Here is a 20,537-nt window from a genome sequence, read left to right as displayed (position 1 = left end):
GCCTTGCACGCAGCCGACCTGGGTTCGAATCCCAGCATCCCATATGGTCCCCAGAGCACCGCCAGGGTAATTCCTGAGTGCATGAGCCAGGAATGACCCCTGTGCATTGCCAGGTGTGACACAAAAAGCAAATATATATATATATATATATATATATACACACATATATATATAGATGAGCTTCAAAATATATCAGTGAAGGTGGAAGGAAGTAAAAACAAAATTGGTTTTGTGAGTTATGAGAAGAGAATTTTTATTTTTGCTGTGACAGGGCACTAGAAAACTGAAGGATGACGTATGTTTTAGTGCAGTCTTACCAACCAATATGGTTGAGTATTCAGTTTCAGGAGGAGGTATGAATTTAGGGGCTGGTTAGGGGGACCCCCTTTGTGCTAAAGGTCAACAGTGCTAGGCCCAGCATTGTTGAGAGGTCCAAAGAGTGCAGGATACTGCATGCCAGGCTTGTTTCTAGTCCTCTGAGTCCTGTCCCTGACCCAGGAAGATTTAGTCTCATCACTGATGAGTCTATGCATTCTTTCAAATGAGCCATAAAAGAGGTTGGGCCCTAGAGGTAACTGCAGCTCTGGTGAGAATAAGAGAGGGTTGGAAACTAGGTAGTAGAGTTGTCAGATTTGGTGATTGATGATGTTGATGGAGAAAAAGAATTTGCCTGCAGAGCTTGTTTTCTGCCCACGGCCTGTGTGTGACTGGAAATCACAGCCATTCACAGAATGGTACAGGAAACAGGAGCTAAATTGAGACTTTAGAACATGATGTATGTTCTTGGTCCATTCAAGGTGATATAACAAAATACCACAGTGTGGGGAGTTTATGAAGAGGAGAAATGGAGCCTGTCCTGATGTGGGAGCCTTCCTCCTCGTCACAGACTCGCCCTTGTGTCCTCCGGGTGGGTCAGACAGGGGATAAGTGAGCTGTGGATTCGCTCTTATAAGCCACTGTCCCTGTCCTCGGGGTTTCTCCATCAGGAAATTCTCCCCTCCCTAAACCTTCACCATAAATCACAATCACAAATATATTCAGATTTCAGCAAAGGAATCTGGGCCTGGGACACGAGTTAAGATGAAGCTCTATTTTTGATATCTACCTAAGTCCACACTCTATGTGCTTTTCATTTGTTGTCTTCTAACAGGTACTATTAGTTCAGGCAGAGAACAATCATGAAGGCACTATTTATGGAATGAAAGTTGTTTAGCTGTGAAGAAAGAATTTATTATTAAGTTCTGGCACATAAATATAGGTGTTCCCCTCAAATCTAGAAAACACAAAACTGATTTGATAAAATAGAAAAATCCTGAGATAAACAAAAGTTAAATTTTGTGTTACAAAAATGTTTATACCTCAAAACCATCTTCAAAACATGTAACATATTCTACCCCATGCCTCCACAGCAGTGAATTATGATGGACTTATTTATCTGGTCAAAACTTGAGAGCCTCCTTTATGCCTGATTCTGTTCTCAGTTCTCTGAATATTGCAATGAAGTCAAGCCCTCAACAAGGTTATATTCACATGAGAATAGAGAGAGAAAATGGAGGTGTCCTAGGGTCCTTAGAAATGGGTAGGAGGCTGGTGAGAACATGAGGAAGATTTTTAAGGATTCAGTGCTATTGGGAGAGACTGGAAGATAGCTTGGTGGTAGAGTACATGTTTGGCATGTATGAGTATTTGGGTCCAATCCCAGGCACCCCCAAACAACAACAAAATAAAATACTAAAAAAATCAAATCAAGACTTGGGGCAAATCCTGAAGGTAAGTGATGAAAGGGACATTGACTGGGGTGGGAGGGAAGCCTGTTCTGAAGCGAAAACATGATCAGCAGGGCACGGGGGCAAGTGACAACCAGTCCCCAATCCTGTGCATTGAGGTGGCCCTTTGTAGAACTGGCCAACAAGAGGATGTACCAGCTGGCATTTAACTCCTGTTCAGGGTCCAATAAACCTAGAAAAGCAATTAATAAAATGAAGAATTAGAAAATAAGGTGATTTTTCTCTGGCCAAAATGATGAAAAAAATATGTATCTTACTCAACTTGTAGGGCTGGAGCGATAGCACAGCGGGTAGGGTGTTTGCCTTGCACACGGCCCACCCGGGTTCAATTTCTCTGCCCCTCTTGGAGAGTCTGGCAAGCTGCTGAGAGTATCCTGACCACCTGGCAGATCCTGGCAAGCTACCCATAGTGTATTCAACATGCCAAAACCAGTGACAACAAGTCTCATGATGGAGATGTTACTGGTGCCCGCTCGAGCAAATCGATGAACAACGGGACGACAGTGCTAGGGCAGTGCTACAGTGCTATTCAACTTGTAGGAGTGAACATTTAAACACTTTTCTAAAGACTCTCCAATAGAGAACTTAAGTGATAATGCTTTTGACCCTATCTTCTCACTTCTGCAAATTTGTTTCAATAATAGTATCAGGAAGACACCGAAAGACACGATTATAACCTCCGTTCTCAATGCAAAATTATTTAATATCAGAGCAAACTGGCAATCACTTAAAATAGCGTGACATGTTCTAAAACACCCACTTAATAAAATATTAGGGAGCCATTATATGTGAAGATGGTACAAGAACAAAAGAGACAGTTGAGACCCGTATTATCTTTTTTCTTCCCCTTTCCCAAAGAGAAGCCAAATTTTCGAGTGGGACAGGTGGCAGTTGGCAGTGACCTCTAGGCTCCCCTTGTAGAGGAAGAGCGTGGATGTGCATTGTAAGTAAATTCTGGTATAGCCTCTAGGAAGAACGGGTTCTTAGGAAAGCAGGGGGCATATACATGTTTCTCTCTACCCAGGCTGCCTGCAGCACCATCCTACCTTTAGAGATTGCGGAGGCTGTAGCTTCACTGGCCACCGTAGAGCCAAGGGGGTGTTGGAATTAAGGCTGGCTTCAAGGAGTGATAGGGAGGCAGTCTGGGGAGTCTAGACCTGGTCTAGATACCAGGAGTCTAGCAGACCTGTATTGCCTTGCCCAGACTTTGAAGCTCAGTACTGTGGAGATTAACGAGGCTTCATTTCTCTATTACTCATTTCATCCTTGGTGATATAAAAGACAGAATACAATGACAGGTCATAGATTATACCGTGCATTTCTAAATATATTTGTGAGTCTGTTTATGTGAAGACGGAGAAAGAACAAGACAAGGAAAGAACTTTCAGCATCATGAGTCATTTTTCAATGCCTTTTCTATAACTTTTAGTTTTAAATTTTTACGTGAGAATAATCTTCTCGAGACTGACATAAATTAAAGCACTTTAGTGTTTGTATTTATGGACTTTCATCTACAGATTGAAATTTAAAATAATGTATGTACACATGGAACATATGTGAGTGATTTAAACAAAATCATACTTTGCGTTTTGTTTTGTTTGGGGCTCACACCTTGCGGTGCTGCTTGGGCTACTGTGTTTGGGGTTATTCCTGGAAGGATTCAGCAGAACATGTGTTGTTGGGGATTGGATCTGGGCCTACCACATGCAAAGCTTGTGTTCAGTCTGTTGAGACACCTCGCCGACCCCAAAATATAACATTTTCATGACATTTAAAAGTTCCTTCTCAAAAATAAATTTAGACTGTACTTTAAATGTGTTTATAAGTGACTTATAGGTAAACTCGGGAATAAAATATTCTTAGTCATTCTAGGGTTCAAAAAATATTACTCATGGTTCATTGAGCACTATTAAAAATATCTTATGACGCATTTGTAATAAAGTTTAAAAATGAGAATCTTATCTATAAATATAAACATGGGAGTCCTGAAGTAGGCAGGCAGATAGGGGGCCATGGAAATGAGTTTCAGAAAGTAATGAAACCAAGGCAGGAACTAAAGAGACATCAACTCTGATATCAGCCCCAAAGTAGTCCAAAAATGTGAGGGCTAGATCCTCAGAGATGTGGACATCAACGCCTTACAGGGCTGCACTGATCCAGGCCCCAGCAGGCAGGACCCTTGTGAGAGGGGGAACTGCAGGAAACAATACCATAAATGTGAACATTAAGGAAGACTTTCAAGAAAATTACTTATTTTCTCCTGCAACACCCTAGCAACCGACAATATTTCTACATGATAAGCCTCAAACCAGGCAGTTTCGGGTGGGCGGGGGGAATATAAAACTAATTTGGGGGGCCAAATGAGGCAAGGCATTTGCCTTTTATGCAGCCAATTCTAGTTTGACCTCCAACACTGCATAAGGTCCCCAAAGCATGAACTATGGTCTAGGAAGCCCCCCCAAAAATATTGTGTGTGGCCCAATATTGCCTTCCAAAATTCTTTCTAAATTTTTCAGAGAAACACATTTTGAAATAATTGTTTTAACCCAGCTTCAGATCTATAGGACTTATGTGCTACCTCCTCCTCCTCCTCCTCCTCCTCCTCCTCTTCTTCTTCCTCCTCCTCCTTCTCCTTCTCCTCCTCTTTTCCTTTCTCTCTCCCTTTCTCCATCTTCTTTCTCCATCTTCTTTCTTTCTTTCTCTCTCTCTCTCCCTCCCTCTTTCTCTCTCTCACTATTCCCTACCCCATTAAAATGCAAGATAGTAGGGGCTGGAGAGATAGTATAGAAGATAGAGTATTTGTTTTGCACCTGGCTGACCCGGGTTAGATTCCCTGGCCTTAGTTTGATCTCTGGCATCTCATATGGTCCCCTGAACACAACCAGGAGTGCAGAGCTAGGAATAACCCCTGAGCATTGCCAGGTGTGTCCTCCCAAAAAAAGCAAAATAATATTTGATAATAGGATATAAAAGTGATCATTCTGTATTGGAGATTCTAATCTCAGAGACTTATTTCCCATTTTTGGGAGAGATTTCCTGAGACTTGGTTGATTTTTTGGGTTTTTTATCAGAAGGAACATCTGATTGTCCATTGTATTTGCAACCTGATTTTATTCTTAGTTTAGATATGTTTTGTCATGTCTTGTTTGAAATCTCAGGTGTATATCAGTCTCTTATAGTCAAAGATTTCTCAAAGTAGATACCAAAGTCTAGTTTTTTCTTTCTTATCCTCCAGTATCACATAGTTTATGGAACATTCTAGATTGATATGAAGTCATTGCACAATCTGTAAGAAAATAAAACATCATTCCAATAATTTCTCTTTCATAATTGGGTCAACCATTGAAAATGTAAAAAACATCCTGTGTAATAATATATAATAATTCATAAAAATAACTTTTTGATGTAGATAGAGAAAAACCATTAAATCAGTTGTAAGAAGAGTCCCAAGAGATGGTTCATAGGTCTGGAATGATGTTCTGTACCATCGGGCCCTGAGCTCTCTCCCCAGCACTGCGTGTTCCCCAAACACTACTGGGTGTGGTCCTGGAGAACTCCAAACACTGTTGGACACAAACAATGTCATGTCACTGAGCCCAGCACAGAAATATCAGCCCCCTACCTGTAGGCTGAGTATTACCAGAAGTGATTGTCCTAGACCCCAGTACACTTCTCTGTTCACTGCAGCACTATTCACAATACCCCATATCTGGAAACAACCTGAGTGTTCAGAATAGATGACTAGATAAACTATGGTACATCTGCACAATGAAATACTATACAGCTGTTAGGAAAAAATGAAGTTATGAAATTTTCTTTTTTTCCATTTTAGAAAATAGTTTAGTACTTTTGTTAGAAAATTTATTTACAGGAGGTTATTCATATATACATAGCAAATGTGCTCCTGAAAAATACATGAAAACGTTTAATTGAACCACATGAGAAATCTAGAAATTTTCCGTAAATGGATGGACATGGAGAATATCATGCTGACTGATTTGAGTCAGAAGGAGAGGGATGGACATAGAATTATTGGACTCACTTATGGGATACAAAATAAAATACCCATACTATGAGACAAATACCCAAGGACAGTAGAAACAAGGACCATCAAAAACTTTAATGAAAAGTTTCAGTTAAAGTGATGCTTTACATCTGTCAAATTGGTGACATTACTAAACAGAGTTTCTTCTCTAAAAGTCTTTACCTTATATTTATTTTATACATATAAGTTGGTATAAAATTCTGTCAATGAGAAGTGTATGTTTATAACTGGACCTTGAAGTTTTATTTTGGAGAATATACTATTAAAAATTTAACATAACCAGGCAAGAGTAAAGGTATTAAATATTTATCATCACATAGTATGGAGGAAAGATACTGAAATATACTAAAAGTACTGAAATAGAAAGTAAATGTCTAATTATATGTTCGATGGATGCTAATGGAATACTGTAAAATTAAGAATAGTATATATAGAACATATACTAAGAGATAATATACATAAAATTGATTATATAAAGTTTATGAGCTTCTTTTGATTTCTATTTGCTTTTGGTTGTTGAACATGGCCTGTAGTTGTGGGACTCCCAGTTTGGTGCTCAGACATTCTTCTGAACTTGATCCTCCCATGAGCTTCAGCCCTTTGAGTATTTGTCTAGCCCAAAGTTAATGAAGAAAATGTTAAAGTATATTGATTTTATTATAGAGTTACAAAAAAGGACAGAAATATCTCCAGGAAAATATTTTTTAAATGTTTTTCTTTATTGGGTGTCAGCTTCATGTGATGTTATCCTATACTCCAGAAATGAGTGCAGTCCCTCTATGTCTGTCCCTCTCTTTCTGACTCATTTCACTTGGTGTGATACTCTCCATGTCTATCCATTTATAAGCAAATTTCATGACTTCATCTCTCCTAACAGCTTCATAGTATTCCACTGTGTAGATGTACCAGAGTTTCTTTAACCAGTTATCTCTTTTAGAGCACTCAGGTTGTTTCCAGATTTTGGCTATTGTAAACAGTGCTGCAATGAATATATACTTATAGATGTCATTTCTATGTGAGGCTGACACCCAAGGACAGTAGATACAAGGGCCAGGAGGATTGCCCCAAAGCTGGAAGACTGTTTCACAAGCAAAGGGGAAAAGGCAGATGGAATAGAGAAGGGATCACTAAGAAAATGATAACTTGGAAGAACAAGTTGAGATGGGAGATCCATGCTGGAAGTAGGTAATGGAACAAACATAATTGACCTCTCAGTGTCTGTGTTGCAAGCCATAATACCCAAAAGTAGAGAGAGAGTATGGGGAAAATAGTCTGCCATGGAGGCAGGGGGAGGGTGGGAAAGGTGGGGGTATACCAGGAATATTGGTGGTGGGGAATGTGCACTGGTGGAGGGATGGGTGTTTGATCATTGTGAGATTGTAATCCAAACATGAAAGCTTTAAGTATTTCACGGTGATTCAATAAAATCTTTAAAAAAATGTTTTTCTTTATTTAAAATCTGTTTAATAACAAACAATAGTTGCCCTTAGAAGAAAGGTAAGAAGATAATCATAACTTTAAGATAATTTATTAAGCATTTACCCAGCTCCCAAAATGGGACAGTTTTGGCATGTTTTTGCAGGGTAAGACATTTGGTATAGGAACATTCTTGATCAGAAATGGTCCTGTCAAAAGAGCTTCAGAGAGGCTGTAATGCTTTCATTTTCTTGGTAAAACATATGTAAAACTCCTTACTGTGAGATGTAGCTTCACAAAATCATCTGCAATTGTCATCCCAGAATGGAAGATGTGTAATAGGGCCTCATGGCCCAGCACCAGCTCAAAGGTCAGTGTACTGTGGTCCTGCATGCTTCATCTCGAACGGGATGGCCAGCAACTCAGCAAGAGGAACCAGGACAAGAGCTGAAACACCAACTCTCTATAGGGTTTCTGGTTATTTATTTTTCCCCACACGCATCCAGCATAAATATTTCACAATTAAGAAGCGGTCCTAAGAAAAATAAGGAAGAGTGTTTTAGCTCTTCGCCATTGCTCAGACATTTCTATGCAACTGTTATACTATAACAGAAATCAAATAAAACAGGGTTTTCTAAGGGCCAGTTAGATGAATGGCAGGGAGTTCCCAGCAGGAGTACTCTTCCTCGGCTCGGCATTCTCTCTAAACTGCATTGGGATGCTGAGCACGGAACAGCCAAATACACCCCTTGGATGCATTTACCTGTGATCCTTCCTGCGAGTTTCAATTCCCAGGAAAGAGGTAGAAATAGCGCGTCAAGGTCACTCTATCAATTGTGGGCATCTGAGTCAGGTCACCTGGGGTCTCAAATGAATGCTGAACCTATAGAAGGAGAGAAAGCTTTTGGAGACTTTCTGAACAAGAAATCTGGGCTTCTCTCTCAGAAGTGAGAACATGTACAATGTGTATTGCATGTATTACGGCTGTGGGCCACAGTATAAACAAAATGAACCCTTAGCTGTCCCATGGGTAGGGTGCCTGCACAGTTGAATTAGTATGTTCAGAAGGGTCTCTGAACAAACAAGAACAGCTCTCTGAATACGAGAACTCATCCTATGCAGTCCATCAAAAACTTTCTCTGAAAATAAACTTGTAGTATTAGAAGAAGCATCAAAATGATTTAAAGGCTTTAGAATTCCCCACCCACCGTAAAGAAGCTACTAATAATTCTACAATGTTTCATTAAGTATAAATTGAAAAGATATGAATAATCCTACCCACCTTTCGAAAAATCTCCTCCAAATGACAACACCAAGAATAGGTTTTGAAGCAGCGAATCAGTTGGGAAATGAAGATAGAGCCACTGGAATCGAGTCTCCAAGAAACATTATCTGTAAGTTAAAGTGTTCACATATTGGGCTGCTATTTTGGAAGGGCAGAAGATTCTTAGAGTCCAGGCTTTTGGACCAAGTTTTATTGCAGTGCTTTGGCAGAACGAGAGAGGGGGCAACACTCTTGCAGCAGTCTCCAAATCTTCCTGACATTTAACCATAAATCCCCATTACCTTTGCGCTAGGAAAAGTAAAAATTACGGCCCTTGAGACCAAAAGTGGTAGAATAAACCAGAATCCTTCTAGCACTTGCTACTAACAGAAAAAAATTATTCAGTTCTGTCTTTCCTTGATTCCATGCAAGGAACAACATAGAGAAAAATAATCTAGAGAAAATAGAGAAAAGTAATTTGGCTCCTGTCATTCCTCTCTGTATAGCTCTGCTTCCTACTTGAGTTTCTGCAGCTACATTTTGGGTATCGGGTAGGACACTCCCAGTGGTGCTCAGGGCTTACTTCTGGCTCTGCGCTCAGGAATCACTCATGACAGGGCTCAGGGATTCACATGTGGTGCTGAGGATCGGACCCATGTAGGCCACATGTGAGGAGGCTAATGCCTTCGTCTCTGTAATATCTCAATCCCTAGTAATTACTTTTATAGTGTGAGTGTCCTAGGAACTACTGCTTCTCTATACTGTCCCACACGGTCCAAATCTCTCCTATCATAGAAAAGGTGATATTCCCTATTGGTCACTCTGTCTGTAGCCCCCTTCTGATTTTTTCCACTTAGTCATCGTTTTTTCAAAAATTGTCTCCACTCCCTATTTTCATTTCTGCCCTACCCTCGTTCTTCTGACTGGCTGCTCCTGCTCCAAACTCCCTCCACCCCCCACCTCCAACACATATACACATATGCCAAGTTTGTTAAATAGCTCTCCTCAGAGAATTGGCTTTGATCTCTGTGCCTGACCCTTTCTCAGATCACTCATTAGTGGCTCTGACAATTCATATTGGAAACTGTTTCGACAACTTTCAACCTGAGTTTTGGCAACCCTTTACTCTCTCCTAGTCCTAGCTCATTTGAGCATTCTTAGAACACAACCTCTTAAATTTGTGTCTCAGGTTGTATATGCCATGTGGATTTGCTTTCATCACTAATAGAAGTTTGCTTCCAAACAAGTTTGCAGTAGAACTGCAATATGTAAAGCAAAGAGAAGTAGAACTTCTACAATATCCCCTGCAGAACGGCTATTGTATGCCTGTCTTTTTCCTGTCTCAGATCAGAGGAGACTAGATTAAACTAGACTAGACATGAACAGTGCTCTAATGCTCACTTGTGGACCCAGGGGGCTATCCTGGACCTGGGGCTTTTCAGAAAGACAAAGTCTCAAGTCCCACCCCACACATAATGTGTTGGAAATCAGTTGTTAGCCAGATTGTGACCCAGAATCCTTAGAAGTGTGACTAGTATAAGTTTTTTTTTAATTACTCAATGTCTAAATCATCGATAAAGCAATAGTATAGCTAATTGTTAAAAATATATCCTATATATTTGAGAAGAACATGCTCAGTGTCTACTTACTGGGACTTTTTTTTAGCAAATAAGGAATTTTTGTCAGTGGCTGTGAAGTACTAGAAGCAGGCACATGAATACATACGAATACATTCATGGTAACGAATAATTTCCTAATGCTGGACTCAAAGAACAGGGGAAAACTTCTTGACTCTTTGGAGCAAGTATGACTATTTCACTGATTGGTTTGCTGAATTATTAGTAGATGATCAGAAAGACTAAATCCCCAAGATGCAGATACATTGATCTCAATGGACTGTTTTTAAGTCAGATCTTCATGAAATAAGGCTATTAGTAATAAGCAATAAGAATTGTAAAACTTTTGGATATAGAAACAGGAAAAGAATTAGGAATTGTTCTCTGTGAAATGACTTACTTAGAGTGGAAGATTTGAAAGCAATGAAGTCCCTCTCCAGATGGCTCAGGGTCACTGCATCACTGTAGATGAAGGTGCTCATTCCACTGTTCAGAAAGGGCCTCTCAGGCTGTCTGCGTGCAGAGTCCTCAGCCTGGTCAGGCACCCAGGCAATCCCTTTCCCATCTGGGAGAGAACCATTCTTGTGACTGATGTTATACATGCATCCACACCACCTTTTTACTATCTGCCTTTACTTCGGAAAAGATTAGCATGTTCTCTACTAGAAGTAAAAGTATCTTGCTACTAGGAAAGTGACCTTGCTGGCTGATCACGAGAGAACATAATCTAGAGTTTGGGAACACAAGTTGACTACCTCCTCCACAGTGAGAAGGGCATCTTTGTTCCGCTGACAATGGTGCCCACAAAACAACTCTTTTTTTTAAATTTATTTATTTTTAATTAGTGAATCACTGTGAGGGTACAGTTACAGATTTATACATTTTTGTGCTCATGTTTCCCTCATACAAAGTTCGAGAACCCATCCCTTCACCAGTGCCCATTCTCCACCACCTGTAAACCCAGCATCCCTCCCACCTCCCCAGTCCCATCTCCCCCCACCCCACCCTGCCACTGTGGCAGGGTATTCCATTTTATTCTCTCTCTCTCTAATTAGGTGTTGTGGTTTTCAATAAAGGTGTTGAGTGTCCATTGTGTTCAGTCTCTAGTCTACATTCGGCACGCATCACCCTTGCCCCGCATGGTCTCTGACCACATTTTACTTGGTGTTCCCTTCTCTGAGTTGCCCTCTCCCCAGAATGTGAGGCCAGCCTCCAAGCCATGGAGCCAAACTCCTGGTACTTATTTCTACCATTCTTGGGTGTTATTCTATATTCTGTTATTCTATATTCCACAGATGAGTGCAATCTTTCTATGTCTGACTCTTTCTGACTCATTTCACTTAGCATGATACTTTCCATGCTGATCCACTTATATGCAAAATTCATGACCTCATTTTTCCTAACAGCTGCATAGTATTCCATTGTATAGATGTACCAAAGTTTCTTCAACCAGTCATCTGTTCTAGGGCACTCGGGTTTTTTCCAAATTCTGGCTATTGTAAACAGTGCTGAGATGAATATATGAGTGCAGATGTCATTTCTACTATACTTTTTTGCTTCTCTGGGATATATTCCCAGAAGTGGTATTGCTGGGTCAAATGGGAGCTCAACTTCAATATAGTACTGGAAGTACTTGTGATAGCTATTAGACAAGAAAAAGAGATTAAGGGCATCCAGATAGGAAAGGAAGAAATCAAACTCTCACTATTTGCAGAAAATATGATACTATATCTAGAGAAGCCTAAAGCCTCTACTAAGAAACTCTTAGAAACAATAGACTTATACAGTAAAGTTGCAGGCTACAAAATCAATACCCAAAAATCCACGGCCTTCCTATACACAAACAATGAGGCAGAGGAACGGGACATGAAAAAAGCAATCCCATTCACAATCATGCCCCAGAAAATCAAGTACCTCAGAATCAACTTAACCAAGGAAGTAAAAGACTCTACAAAGAAAACTATAAAACGCTACTCCATGAAATAAAAGAGGACATGAGGAAATGGAAATATATACCCTGCTCATGGATCGGGAGAATCAATATTGTCAAAATGGCAGTACTCCCCAAAGCATTATACAGATTCAATGCCATCCCTATAAGGATACCCATGACATTCTTCAAAGAAACGGATCAAGCAATCCTAAAATTCATATGGAACAACAAATGCCCATGGATAGCTAAAACAATTCTTGGGAAAAAGACGATGGGAGGCATCACCCTCCCCAAGATTAAACTTTACTACAAAGCGGTAACAATTAAAACAGCATGATACTGGAATAAAGGCAGAGCCGCAGACCAAAGGAACAGGGTGGAGTATCCCTACACACAACCCCAAATGTATGATCATCTAATCTTTGATAATGGAGCAAGAGATGTGAAGTGGAGCAAGGAAAGCCTCTTTAACAAATGGTGCTGGCACAACTGGACAACCACATGCAAAAGAATGGGCTTAGACCTCGACCTAACACCATGCACAAAAGTCAGATCAAAATGGATTAAAGACCTCAACATCAGACCACAAACCATAAGGTACATCGAAGACAAGGTCGGCAAAACCCTCCAGGATATTGAAGATAAAGGTATCTTCAAAGATGACATGCAACTGGCCAACCAAGTGGAAACAGAGATCAACAAATGGGACTATATTAAACTAAAAAGCTTCTGCACTGCAAAAGATACAGTGACCAGAATACAAAGACTATCTACAGAATGGGAAAGGATATTTACACAATACCCATCAAATAAGGGGTTGATATCAATGGTATATAAAGCACTGGCTGAACTCTACAAGAAGAAAACATCCAACCCCATCAGAAAATGGGGCGAAGAAATGAACAGAAACTTTCCCAAGGAAGAGATACGAATGGCCAAAAGGCACATGAAAAAATGCTCTACATCACTAATCATCAGGGAGATGCAGATCAAAACAACCATGAGATACTACCTCACACCACAGAGACTAGCACACATCCAAAAGAACAAAAGCAACCACTGCTGGAGAGGATGTGGGGAGAAAGGGACCCTTCTCCACTGCTGGTGGGAATGCCGACTGGTTCGGCCCTTTTGGAAAACAATATGGACAATTCTCAAAACAACTCTTGATCCTGTACTGTACGCAAAAACAGTACTGAAAAACTGTTCCCCCACACAGCTGAGGATGTATATCTACAGGTGAGACATAAATCTGCATCAGATAGAAAAGTACAGCCTCATACATGCTTCCCCAGTTCAGACTTACCACCTCGGCAGGCTTGTGTGATGATGATCTTGGGCTTATCCCTTAGGTTCTTACAATTGCGGTTGTTGAAAGTTTGGAAGATGGTTTCGTCAGAAAGAAGATCGGGCTCTCCCACCCTGTGATTTATTCCACAGATTCCTTCCTGCATGCCATGTGACATGAATACTAGAAATGTGCTGTCTGAGGTCAGGTGCTCTTGGCGGTCAGCAAAGAGCTTTAGCTCCTTTTCCATTTCCTGAAAGAGACCCTGAGTGACCACTGATGGCCTCTGCCAGAGAAGACTTGCAGGACCCCGGAAGTTCGAAGAAAGGAACAGGCATGGAGCGCGCATGTGAACTGAGTGGGATTGTGACATAAACTATTGACATGCAGAAAATATTGATGTTATTAGCACATATATATATATATATAATCTACCCTGTAGGGTTTTTTTTTAAGAAAGTGAGATTTGGGAAGATTCTGGGATAAAGACTTAGTGTGGGGAACATGGGATGAACCCAACTGTTACTAAGACTTTGCTCTCATCTACATTTTTTACTTATTAGAGTTCTCTAAATTTTCTTTAAAAAGGAGTTTTGTATCGATAAAAATTACCAACACCAATTTTGTTCATCATGCCACAGTAGAAACTTATTAAAGTATGCCATGTAGAAACTTAGGTATAAATTGGCTTGTTAAAGCAGTTTCCAAAATTTATTTGGCCTACCTCTCCTGTTTTGGAAAAATAGTTACTCAGCATGTCCCCGTGCCTGGAAATCTACCTCTTTTCAGCAAACAGAAAGTTACCCCCAGCTGTACCTGTGGTTACTGCTGCTTCCCTAGATCATTCCAGTTCCCCCACTCTGTGGGGGCTGGGACAAGTGTGAGGGGAATCACCCACTTTGGGAAACATTAATTTAAAGTCACGAAGGGCATTTGGGCAGAGCAGAATCACAATGTTGTTTTCTTTTTGTATGTGTGTTCAAAACTCCTATTCTTCTTATTGGACACTTAACTTTAGACAGAGACAAGTGATGTGAAAATGATAAAAGTCACATCCGCTCATGCTGTAGGTAATGGGCAATTCCAGGCACCTTGAAGTGTCTCGCTCAGACTGTTAAGAAGTACTTGCCTTTCAGATCAAGACATTTGGGGAAATTTGACATCTTTTAGTGAAATAACTACTTAACGGAGCTGCTCTAAGTCATTACAAAAAAGACTGTGATTTTGAAACACTGGAGTCCAGAGGGCAGAGGGCTCTGTTCTAAAGCAAACAGGGCCCCAGGAATTTTGTCTGTACATCATGAACTTTGTTCTTACAGCCATTAAAGAAGTTCAGAACTGTTCAGGAGGGAAAGAATCTTTTTTTTAATTTTTAAAAAAATGTTATAAGTTACTTCACAGTATTTAATTACATTTAATATTCAAACACCAATCCTACCCTCATTACACCTTTCTACCACCAAATTTTAGATGTTTCCATCCTGAACCCAATCCTGGTCCCAAAGCAGAACTATAATAATATATTTTGCATTGTTATGAAAAACCACTGAAAATGCTACTAAAAAAGTATCCTTAGAGGAAAGAGTGTGAATATTGTTCTATTTCAACAGGGGCCATTAAGACCTATAAGAGAATAAGAGATCACTAGCATGTTGTTAAAGGTTAGGCCTTATGTGCTTATATATATATATATAAATATATATATATGTAAATATATATACATATATATATTATCCTCTAAGATTTGTTGCCTACTACTTTGAATCAAGAAGGGAAGAAATCCTGTCCCACTCTCTTGGGTCATTTACCAGTGCTGTGAGATTCTCTTTTACGATCACTGAGTATCCAAGGTCTTTAAGCAGAGACTCCATGCCCCAAAGGTCAATTTCAGAACCTTTTCGAACAGCAATATACCGAAAATCCCTGTTGTGGATGATGAGGGCCAGGCGAGTCCGACCTTCCTTCTCCATCACTGGATATATCTGCAAGTAGGAGGTAAAAAGTGAGTGTCAGGCTCCCCCCCTTTAGCTCTCAGACTTCTCAGATAGCCCCTTATAATGAACAACTGGTTGAAAGCTCAGTATTGAAATATCTCCTCATAGGAAAGAGACACAATCAAGACTGAATGCCTGTGCTTCATCAGAGAACACACTCTAGGAACTTGGTGGGGAGGTAGATAGGAGTGTTCCAGTGTAGGTGAAAGGGAAGAAATCTAATAGAAGAGTCCCTTAACTAAAGGGCATGATTAGGTGATATCCTATGCCTTTTGACCTGATATTAAGGCATTAAGAGAATCAGGACTAAGAATCTCTTGTGATTACAACTTCTTATTTGAGTGAGCAGTTGTATGTCTCCCTGTTCCAATGCATTTTACCTCATTTGCCTTCTTTGTCTTTATTTCATGGAAGTGAGCAGAAGGACAAAGCTTCAATACATCACTGTGTTGTAAAGGATCTAAATGCAAAAATAGCACTCATTAAGCCGGAATGTCCATTTCTTTGCTATCATGCTGCCATTATGACTGGTATCTCCTACGGAAATGCTTTATACCATCCCACAAGAATATAAGAAAATCGTTTTTTAAATAACTAAATCCCAAATTTGTCGGCCCTGCTGGTTTCCTTTCTGCTCCTTACTGATTCCACCATGTACTTCTGATCTTATTAGTAGTCATGCACCAGCTAATCTTTCATACCTAACACATTAGAGTCAGATAAACACAGAATCTAAAATTTGGAAGGAATTTAAAATTCATCTAAACTAGTGAGGTCGCTATTCAAATATCCCAACTCCATTTACGATATCCTGACTATTGCTAACATTCTCTGAAATGCTTTCACTAACAGAGACTTGCAACATTTCAAGCATTTCATATAGTCCTGTATAGCATTAAAATGTAAACATTATTTTTTGCTTTTTTAGGTTACACCTGGCAATGCACAGGGGTTACTCCTGGCTTTGCACCGCAAAGCCAGAATTACTCCTGGCGATGCTCAGGGGACCATATGGGATGCTGGGAATCAAACCCAGGTTGGCCGCGTGCAAGGCAAATACCCTACCCACTGTGCTATCACTCCGGCCCCTAAAATGTAAACTTTCTAAGCATTGCCACCTAATTCCTGTAATAGAACCATATAGAAAATTTTTGATTTCTTTCCCTTTAAGGACTCATAAACTCTTCCACTTCAATATATCTGTTCTCATTCCCATCATTTTATGTAAATGCCCCAACTAGTACTGCATTTTATATTGTTTTATTCATATACTGTGAAGTCAGTTAGGATATACAAGTCTTTCATATTTGTATTGTTAGTATCTAAGGTGGCATCTGACACAGATTAAAATTTTATAATGGTTAATAAATAGTTATTGATTGTCACATATATGAAAATAGCTACCCCTGGTCTTTAAACTTTTTATTTGCCTTTGAAGAAACAAGCTTTCTGTCCCTTCTATATTTCTATGTAAGAATGATTTCTTCTCCTATTACCAACATATCAACTTATCTCTCTCTTAGCCCACCTTCCTTACTTCCATTTCTATATGACAAAAGAAGGCAAATTTGTCTCCAATCTCAGACCCTTAGGTCTATACTGAAATCCAAGTCTGTAGGATCTCTTCTATAGGCTTTAAATACTGTTCCTATGTGATTTTGACTGGGTCAGAGGTAGAACCCATTAGAGGTGTAACTACCACCAGGGATAATCAAGCATCCTTCTCAGTTTCCTCATCTTCATATTAATTTCTGAACTCTTTGGAGAATGGAAGAGCAGGTGTGTAAGCATAAAGCCTATTTTTGAAGGAATTAATTAGGTAGGGACAGAAATAATAGACAATTCAGATTCTCAGCCTTGGTTCATTCGTGCTCTAGCTGCTGGAATGTTGGTCACCACCAGCTGCCTCATAAGCACTACACTTAGGGTTCCCATAAGCACTGGGCTTGGGGCAGTTACCTGTTGAAGGGAGAGCCAATGCCTGGGCTGATCCAACTTTTCCCTTATCTTCACTTTTCTTATTCTCATCTTCTGATTCTGAGGTGGAATAAACAGAAAGCTAAGAATGAAAGCTCTAATCCTGGTAATGTACAAGGCTCTGTATTCAATCCTTAGTACCACAGAAAACAAAACATAAAAAAAAATGTACATTCCACTCTAGATCAGCCCAAATCCATCTTAAGGTGTGTAATTAATCTCATATCATAGAGATCTCTTCTGTCTCTGCAGAAGCTTATGTTTTTGTTTTGTTTTGTTCTTTAAATATATTTTCTTTACTTTCTCCCCATTTCATAAAATTAGTTTTTAAAGGATAAAAGTTATGCTTCTAAGTTAATTTCTGAAGATGAAAATTGCCCCAAGATCCCAGCTTTCCTAGGGTTTTATAAGAATTGCCTTTCCACAGTACTGGGTTTTCTTGTCCTTTCATTTGAACTATGAGATTTGAATGTAGTTACCAGTCACAGAAGAAGAGGTCTCATTCTCGGATTCACTCTCCTGATTCTCAGGCACTAATTCTAAAATCATAGGGGAAAACATGTTAGTTGACCTAAATTTCTAGAACCAACACAATTAAAACTTTATTCAATTGCCCTGACTAAGTTTTCTATGTTCAGCGTGAAGCTACCATGGGAAGCCTAGAGATTTGCCTCATTCTCTGAGCTCCAAGCTTGTCTTGGAGAATTTCCACGTCCCAGCGAATGAGAAGATAGGTTCCATATAGCAGAAAAAGAGTTTTCCATCTCCCTGAATAAATAATTCAATAAATACTCAAAATATTTCATTAAGACTCTGGCTGTAATACAACATTTTCATATTGAGCAAGGACACTACATTCTTTGTACCAAAAGCAAAAACACTTGTGCAGGCCATGGTGTTGAAATACCATATGCATGAAACCCTGTCATTAACAACATTGTAAATTTAAACGTGTTGCCTTAAATTTTTTAAATGTAAGATTTTCAACATAAACAGTTTAATCCCAGGTGAATCCTCAGTTCCCAAGAAGTGAAAATATTCTCGTGTATGTATTTTATTCTACTGAAAGCATCACTAAACGAGTGTCCTATAGTCCAAACTATGCCTGACACTTATTTCTAAACATTACAGTTTTAAAATAAAAATAAAATTTAAAAAGCATTTACGACTTGGCCCTTCAAAGAAAATATGCACTGATCCACACCCTGTAGAGAATCACCTATCTGTGTTCCACGGTGGCTCAACCTTTACATTCTTTCACAAAGAGGAATCTGGCTTTCCAGATGTAAATAAATCCCTTGAGCTCAGACCTAGCTAAGCAGAAGAGACTAGATTTTTCTCCTGAACATCCCTGTGCCTCTGAGTGACTTTAAAGTCCACAGGCAGAGGATCTCAGAGAGCTCAGGAATGATGAGAAGGTCATCCAGTGTCAGCGCCCTTAATTTTTTCCACGGGCGCTTTCTCAGCACTAGCTGTGTCAGGGAGCCTTCTCGGAACCTGGGTTATATATTCATGAAGGTCCCTGCCTCCACGGAGCCTACAGTTCAGCAGTGTGGAGACAAAAACCTCAGGCATAAATTCCCATTGGCCTGATGGAGGGGGACAGCTGCTGAAGGGAGAGACAATGTTTAGCAGTAGAGCAGTAGAAAGCACGCAAGGCTGCTGGCACAGAGAGAGGCGGACCAGGCCATTTGCAATATCAAATAAGATTAAAGCCAAAAACTGTATAAGGACAGCAGGGGGTTGCCGAGAAAGGGGGGGGAGGGCGGTAGGGGGGAGGGTAAGTAACTAACCCTTCAGCCCAAGATACTCACTTAAACTCAGCTGTTTCTTGGGGTTGCCAATGACCATGACAATGTTGCCCTTTTCGCTCTGCTCCTTGAACTCCTCAAACAGGTTTTGAGTCCCTTTTACAATGTCGCCAATCGTATTTCCTAATTTTTGTAAATTTCTCCTATTTATTACATCTCTGTCCAGTAAGTTTTCCACAAAACCATCGACGAATTTCTTGGTCATTACTTTGATTTTATCAACCGGATCATCTTTCCCTGGAAACATGACAGGAATTTATATATTGACAGACTCGCAGAGACCTGGCACCTCATCCCGTGGGTCTCACCTTCTTCTTGAGGGGAAGACTCTTCTGGAAATTTCATAAGCAGAACTTCTTGCACCCCATTCTTAGAAACTCTGATTGGGTAGGTTAAGGAGAAGGCCGTGGATTTTCATGACAGTTATACCTCAGGAGATACTAAACCTGCTGGTCTTAGCGTAGCGCTTGGTGTGACCCCTCTTTGTCACACCCTCGGCTTTTTCTCAGAGAGGAATACTGAGGCAGCTTCAAAAAGAACTTTGCGATGCCTGACTCTGCTCAGGGCACCTGACCCAGGATTCCTTTACAGTTCCGTTACTTAGAGCAGGCTCCCTTTCCGAACACATGGTTTTCAGTAGGTAGTAGTGAAATAGGAAAGTATTTCCGATGTAAAAATAATCCGTTTTTGTTTCCTTTGGGCAGCTGGCAGACCAGCCTGTCGGCAGAGAGCAAGAGCATGAAATGAAGCAGGTCTGCCAGTCACCTTAAACAGAAGGCCAGCTGTATGGGAGAGGCTGAACTCCCTTCAACCATCTGCTTCTCACCCTGGTAGAACACGTTTTTAATGGGTGAGGGCTTGGGGGTCAGTGGGAATCCAAAGAAAAGTCTAAAATCATGGACACATAATAAAAAACGAAGGTTCCCATTTACTTGCATGTTCTTTTCTTCCCGGAAATCATCTAGAGCTCACTAGAGTACTTCAGTATTTGCAAACTCAATGCCAGCTCCCAGAGACCCACATTCCTGGCCCAAAGCAACCTGTCTGGTGAGTGCCCCAGGGTGCTGCCTTCTCCTCTCCCCAGACTGGCTCCCTAAGCAGAAACTTCCCCTGGCAAATACAAAGGAACAAAAGGAAAATCAAGCAGGGCTACTCACCAGCCATTGCTGTTCAGCTCCTAGGCAGGGGAACAAGTGAAAAAGAAAGCAACTTTCTAACTCGCTCTGGCTGAGAGCCTGCTTGCTCTTAACTGAGAGGAGAGGCAGCTTATCAGCATCTCTCATTCTTTGCCCGACTATAGCGAGACTCACGATTTCCTTTTAGAAAAGAGGAAGCAAAACTCAGGCATTCTGCTCTAAGGTAAGGAATTGCCCACAATAAAATTGAACGCACAGGCGTTTCTAGGA

The 20,537-nt window shown here is 40.3% G+C and overlaps 1 protein-coding gene across 1 annotated transcript; it reads right to left on the bottom strand.

Moving 5' to 3' along the window:
- Window positions 1-8,025: 8,025 nt before the first annotated feature.
- Window positions 8,026-20,311, bottom strand: LOC105942814 (caspase-12-like). The gene is made up of 10 exons (XM_055131909.1): window positions 20,289-20,311; window positions 19,135-19,368; window positions 17,800-17,859; window positions 17,303-17,380; window positions 15,724-15,803; window positions 15,158-15,331; window positions 13,368-13,602; window positions 10,529-10,693; window positions 8,531-8,640; window positions 8,026-8,131 (listed from the first exon to the last, which is right to left on the bottom strand). Exons 1-10 carry the CDS (start codon window positions 20,293-20,295, stop codon window positions 8,033-8,035), a joined length of 1,242 nt encoding a protein of 413 aa, XP_054987884.1. The 5' UTR covers window positions 20,296-20,311; the 3' UTR covers window positions 8,026-8,032.
- Between the last annotated feature and the right edge of the window lie 226 nt (window positions 20,312-20,537).

This window comes from Sorex araneus, chromosome 3 (genome assembly GCF_027595985.1).
Source record: "Sorex araneus isolate mSorAra2 chromosome 3, mSorAra2.pri, whole genome shotgun sequence".
Classification (NCBI taxonomy): Eukaryota; Metazoa; Chordata; class Mammalia; order Eulipotyphla; family Soricidae; genus Sorex; species Sorex araneus.
The sequence above is the reverse complement of the archived record's forward strand: the minus strand, read 5'-3'. Positions and strand labels throughout refer to the sequence as shown.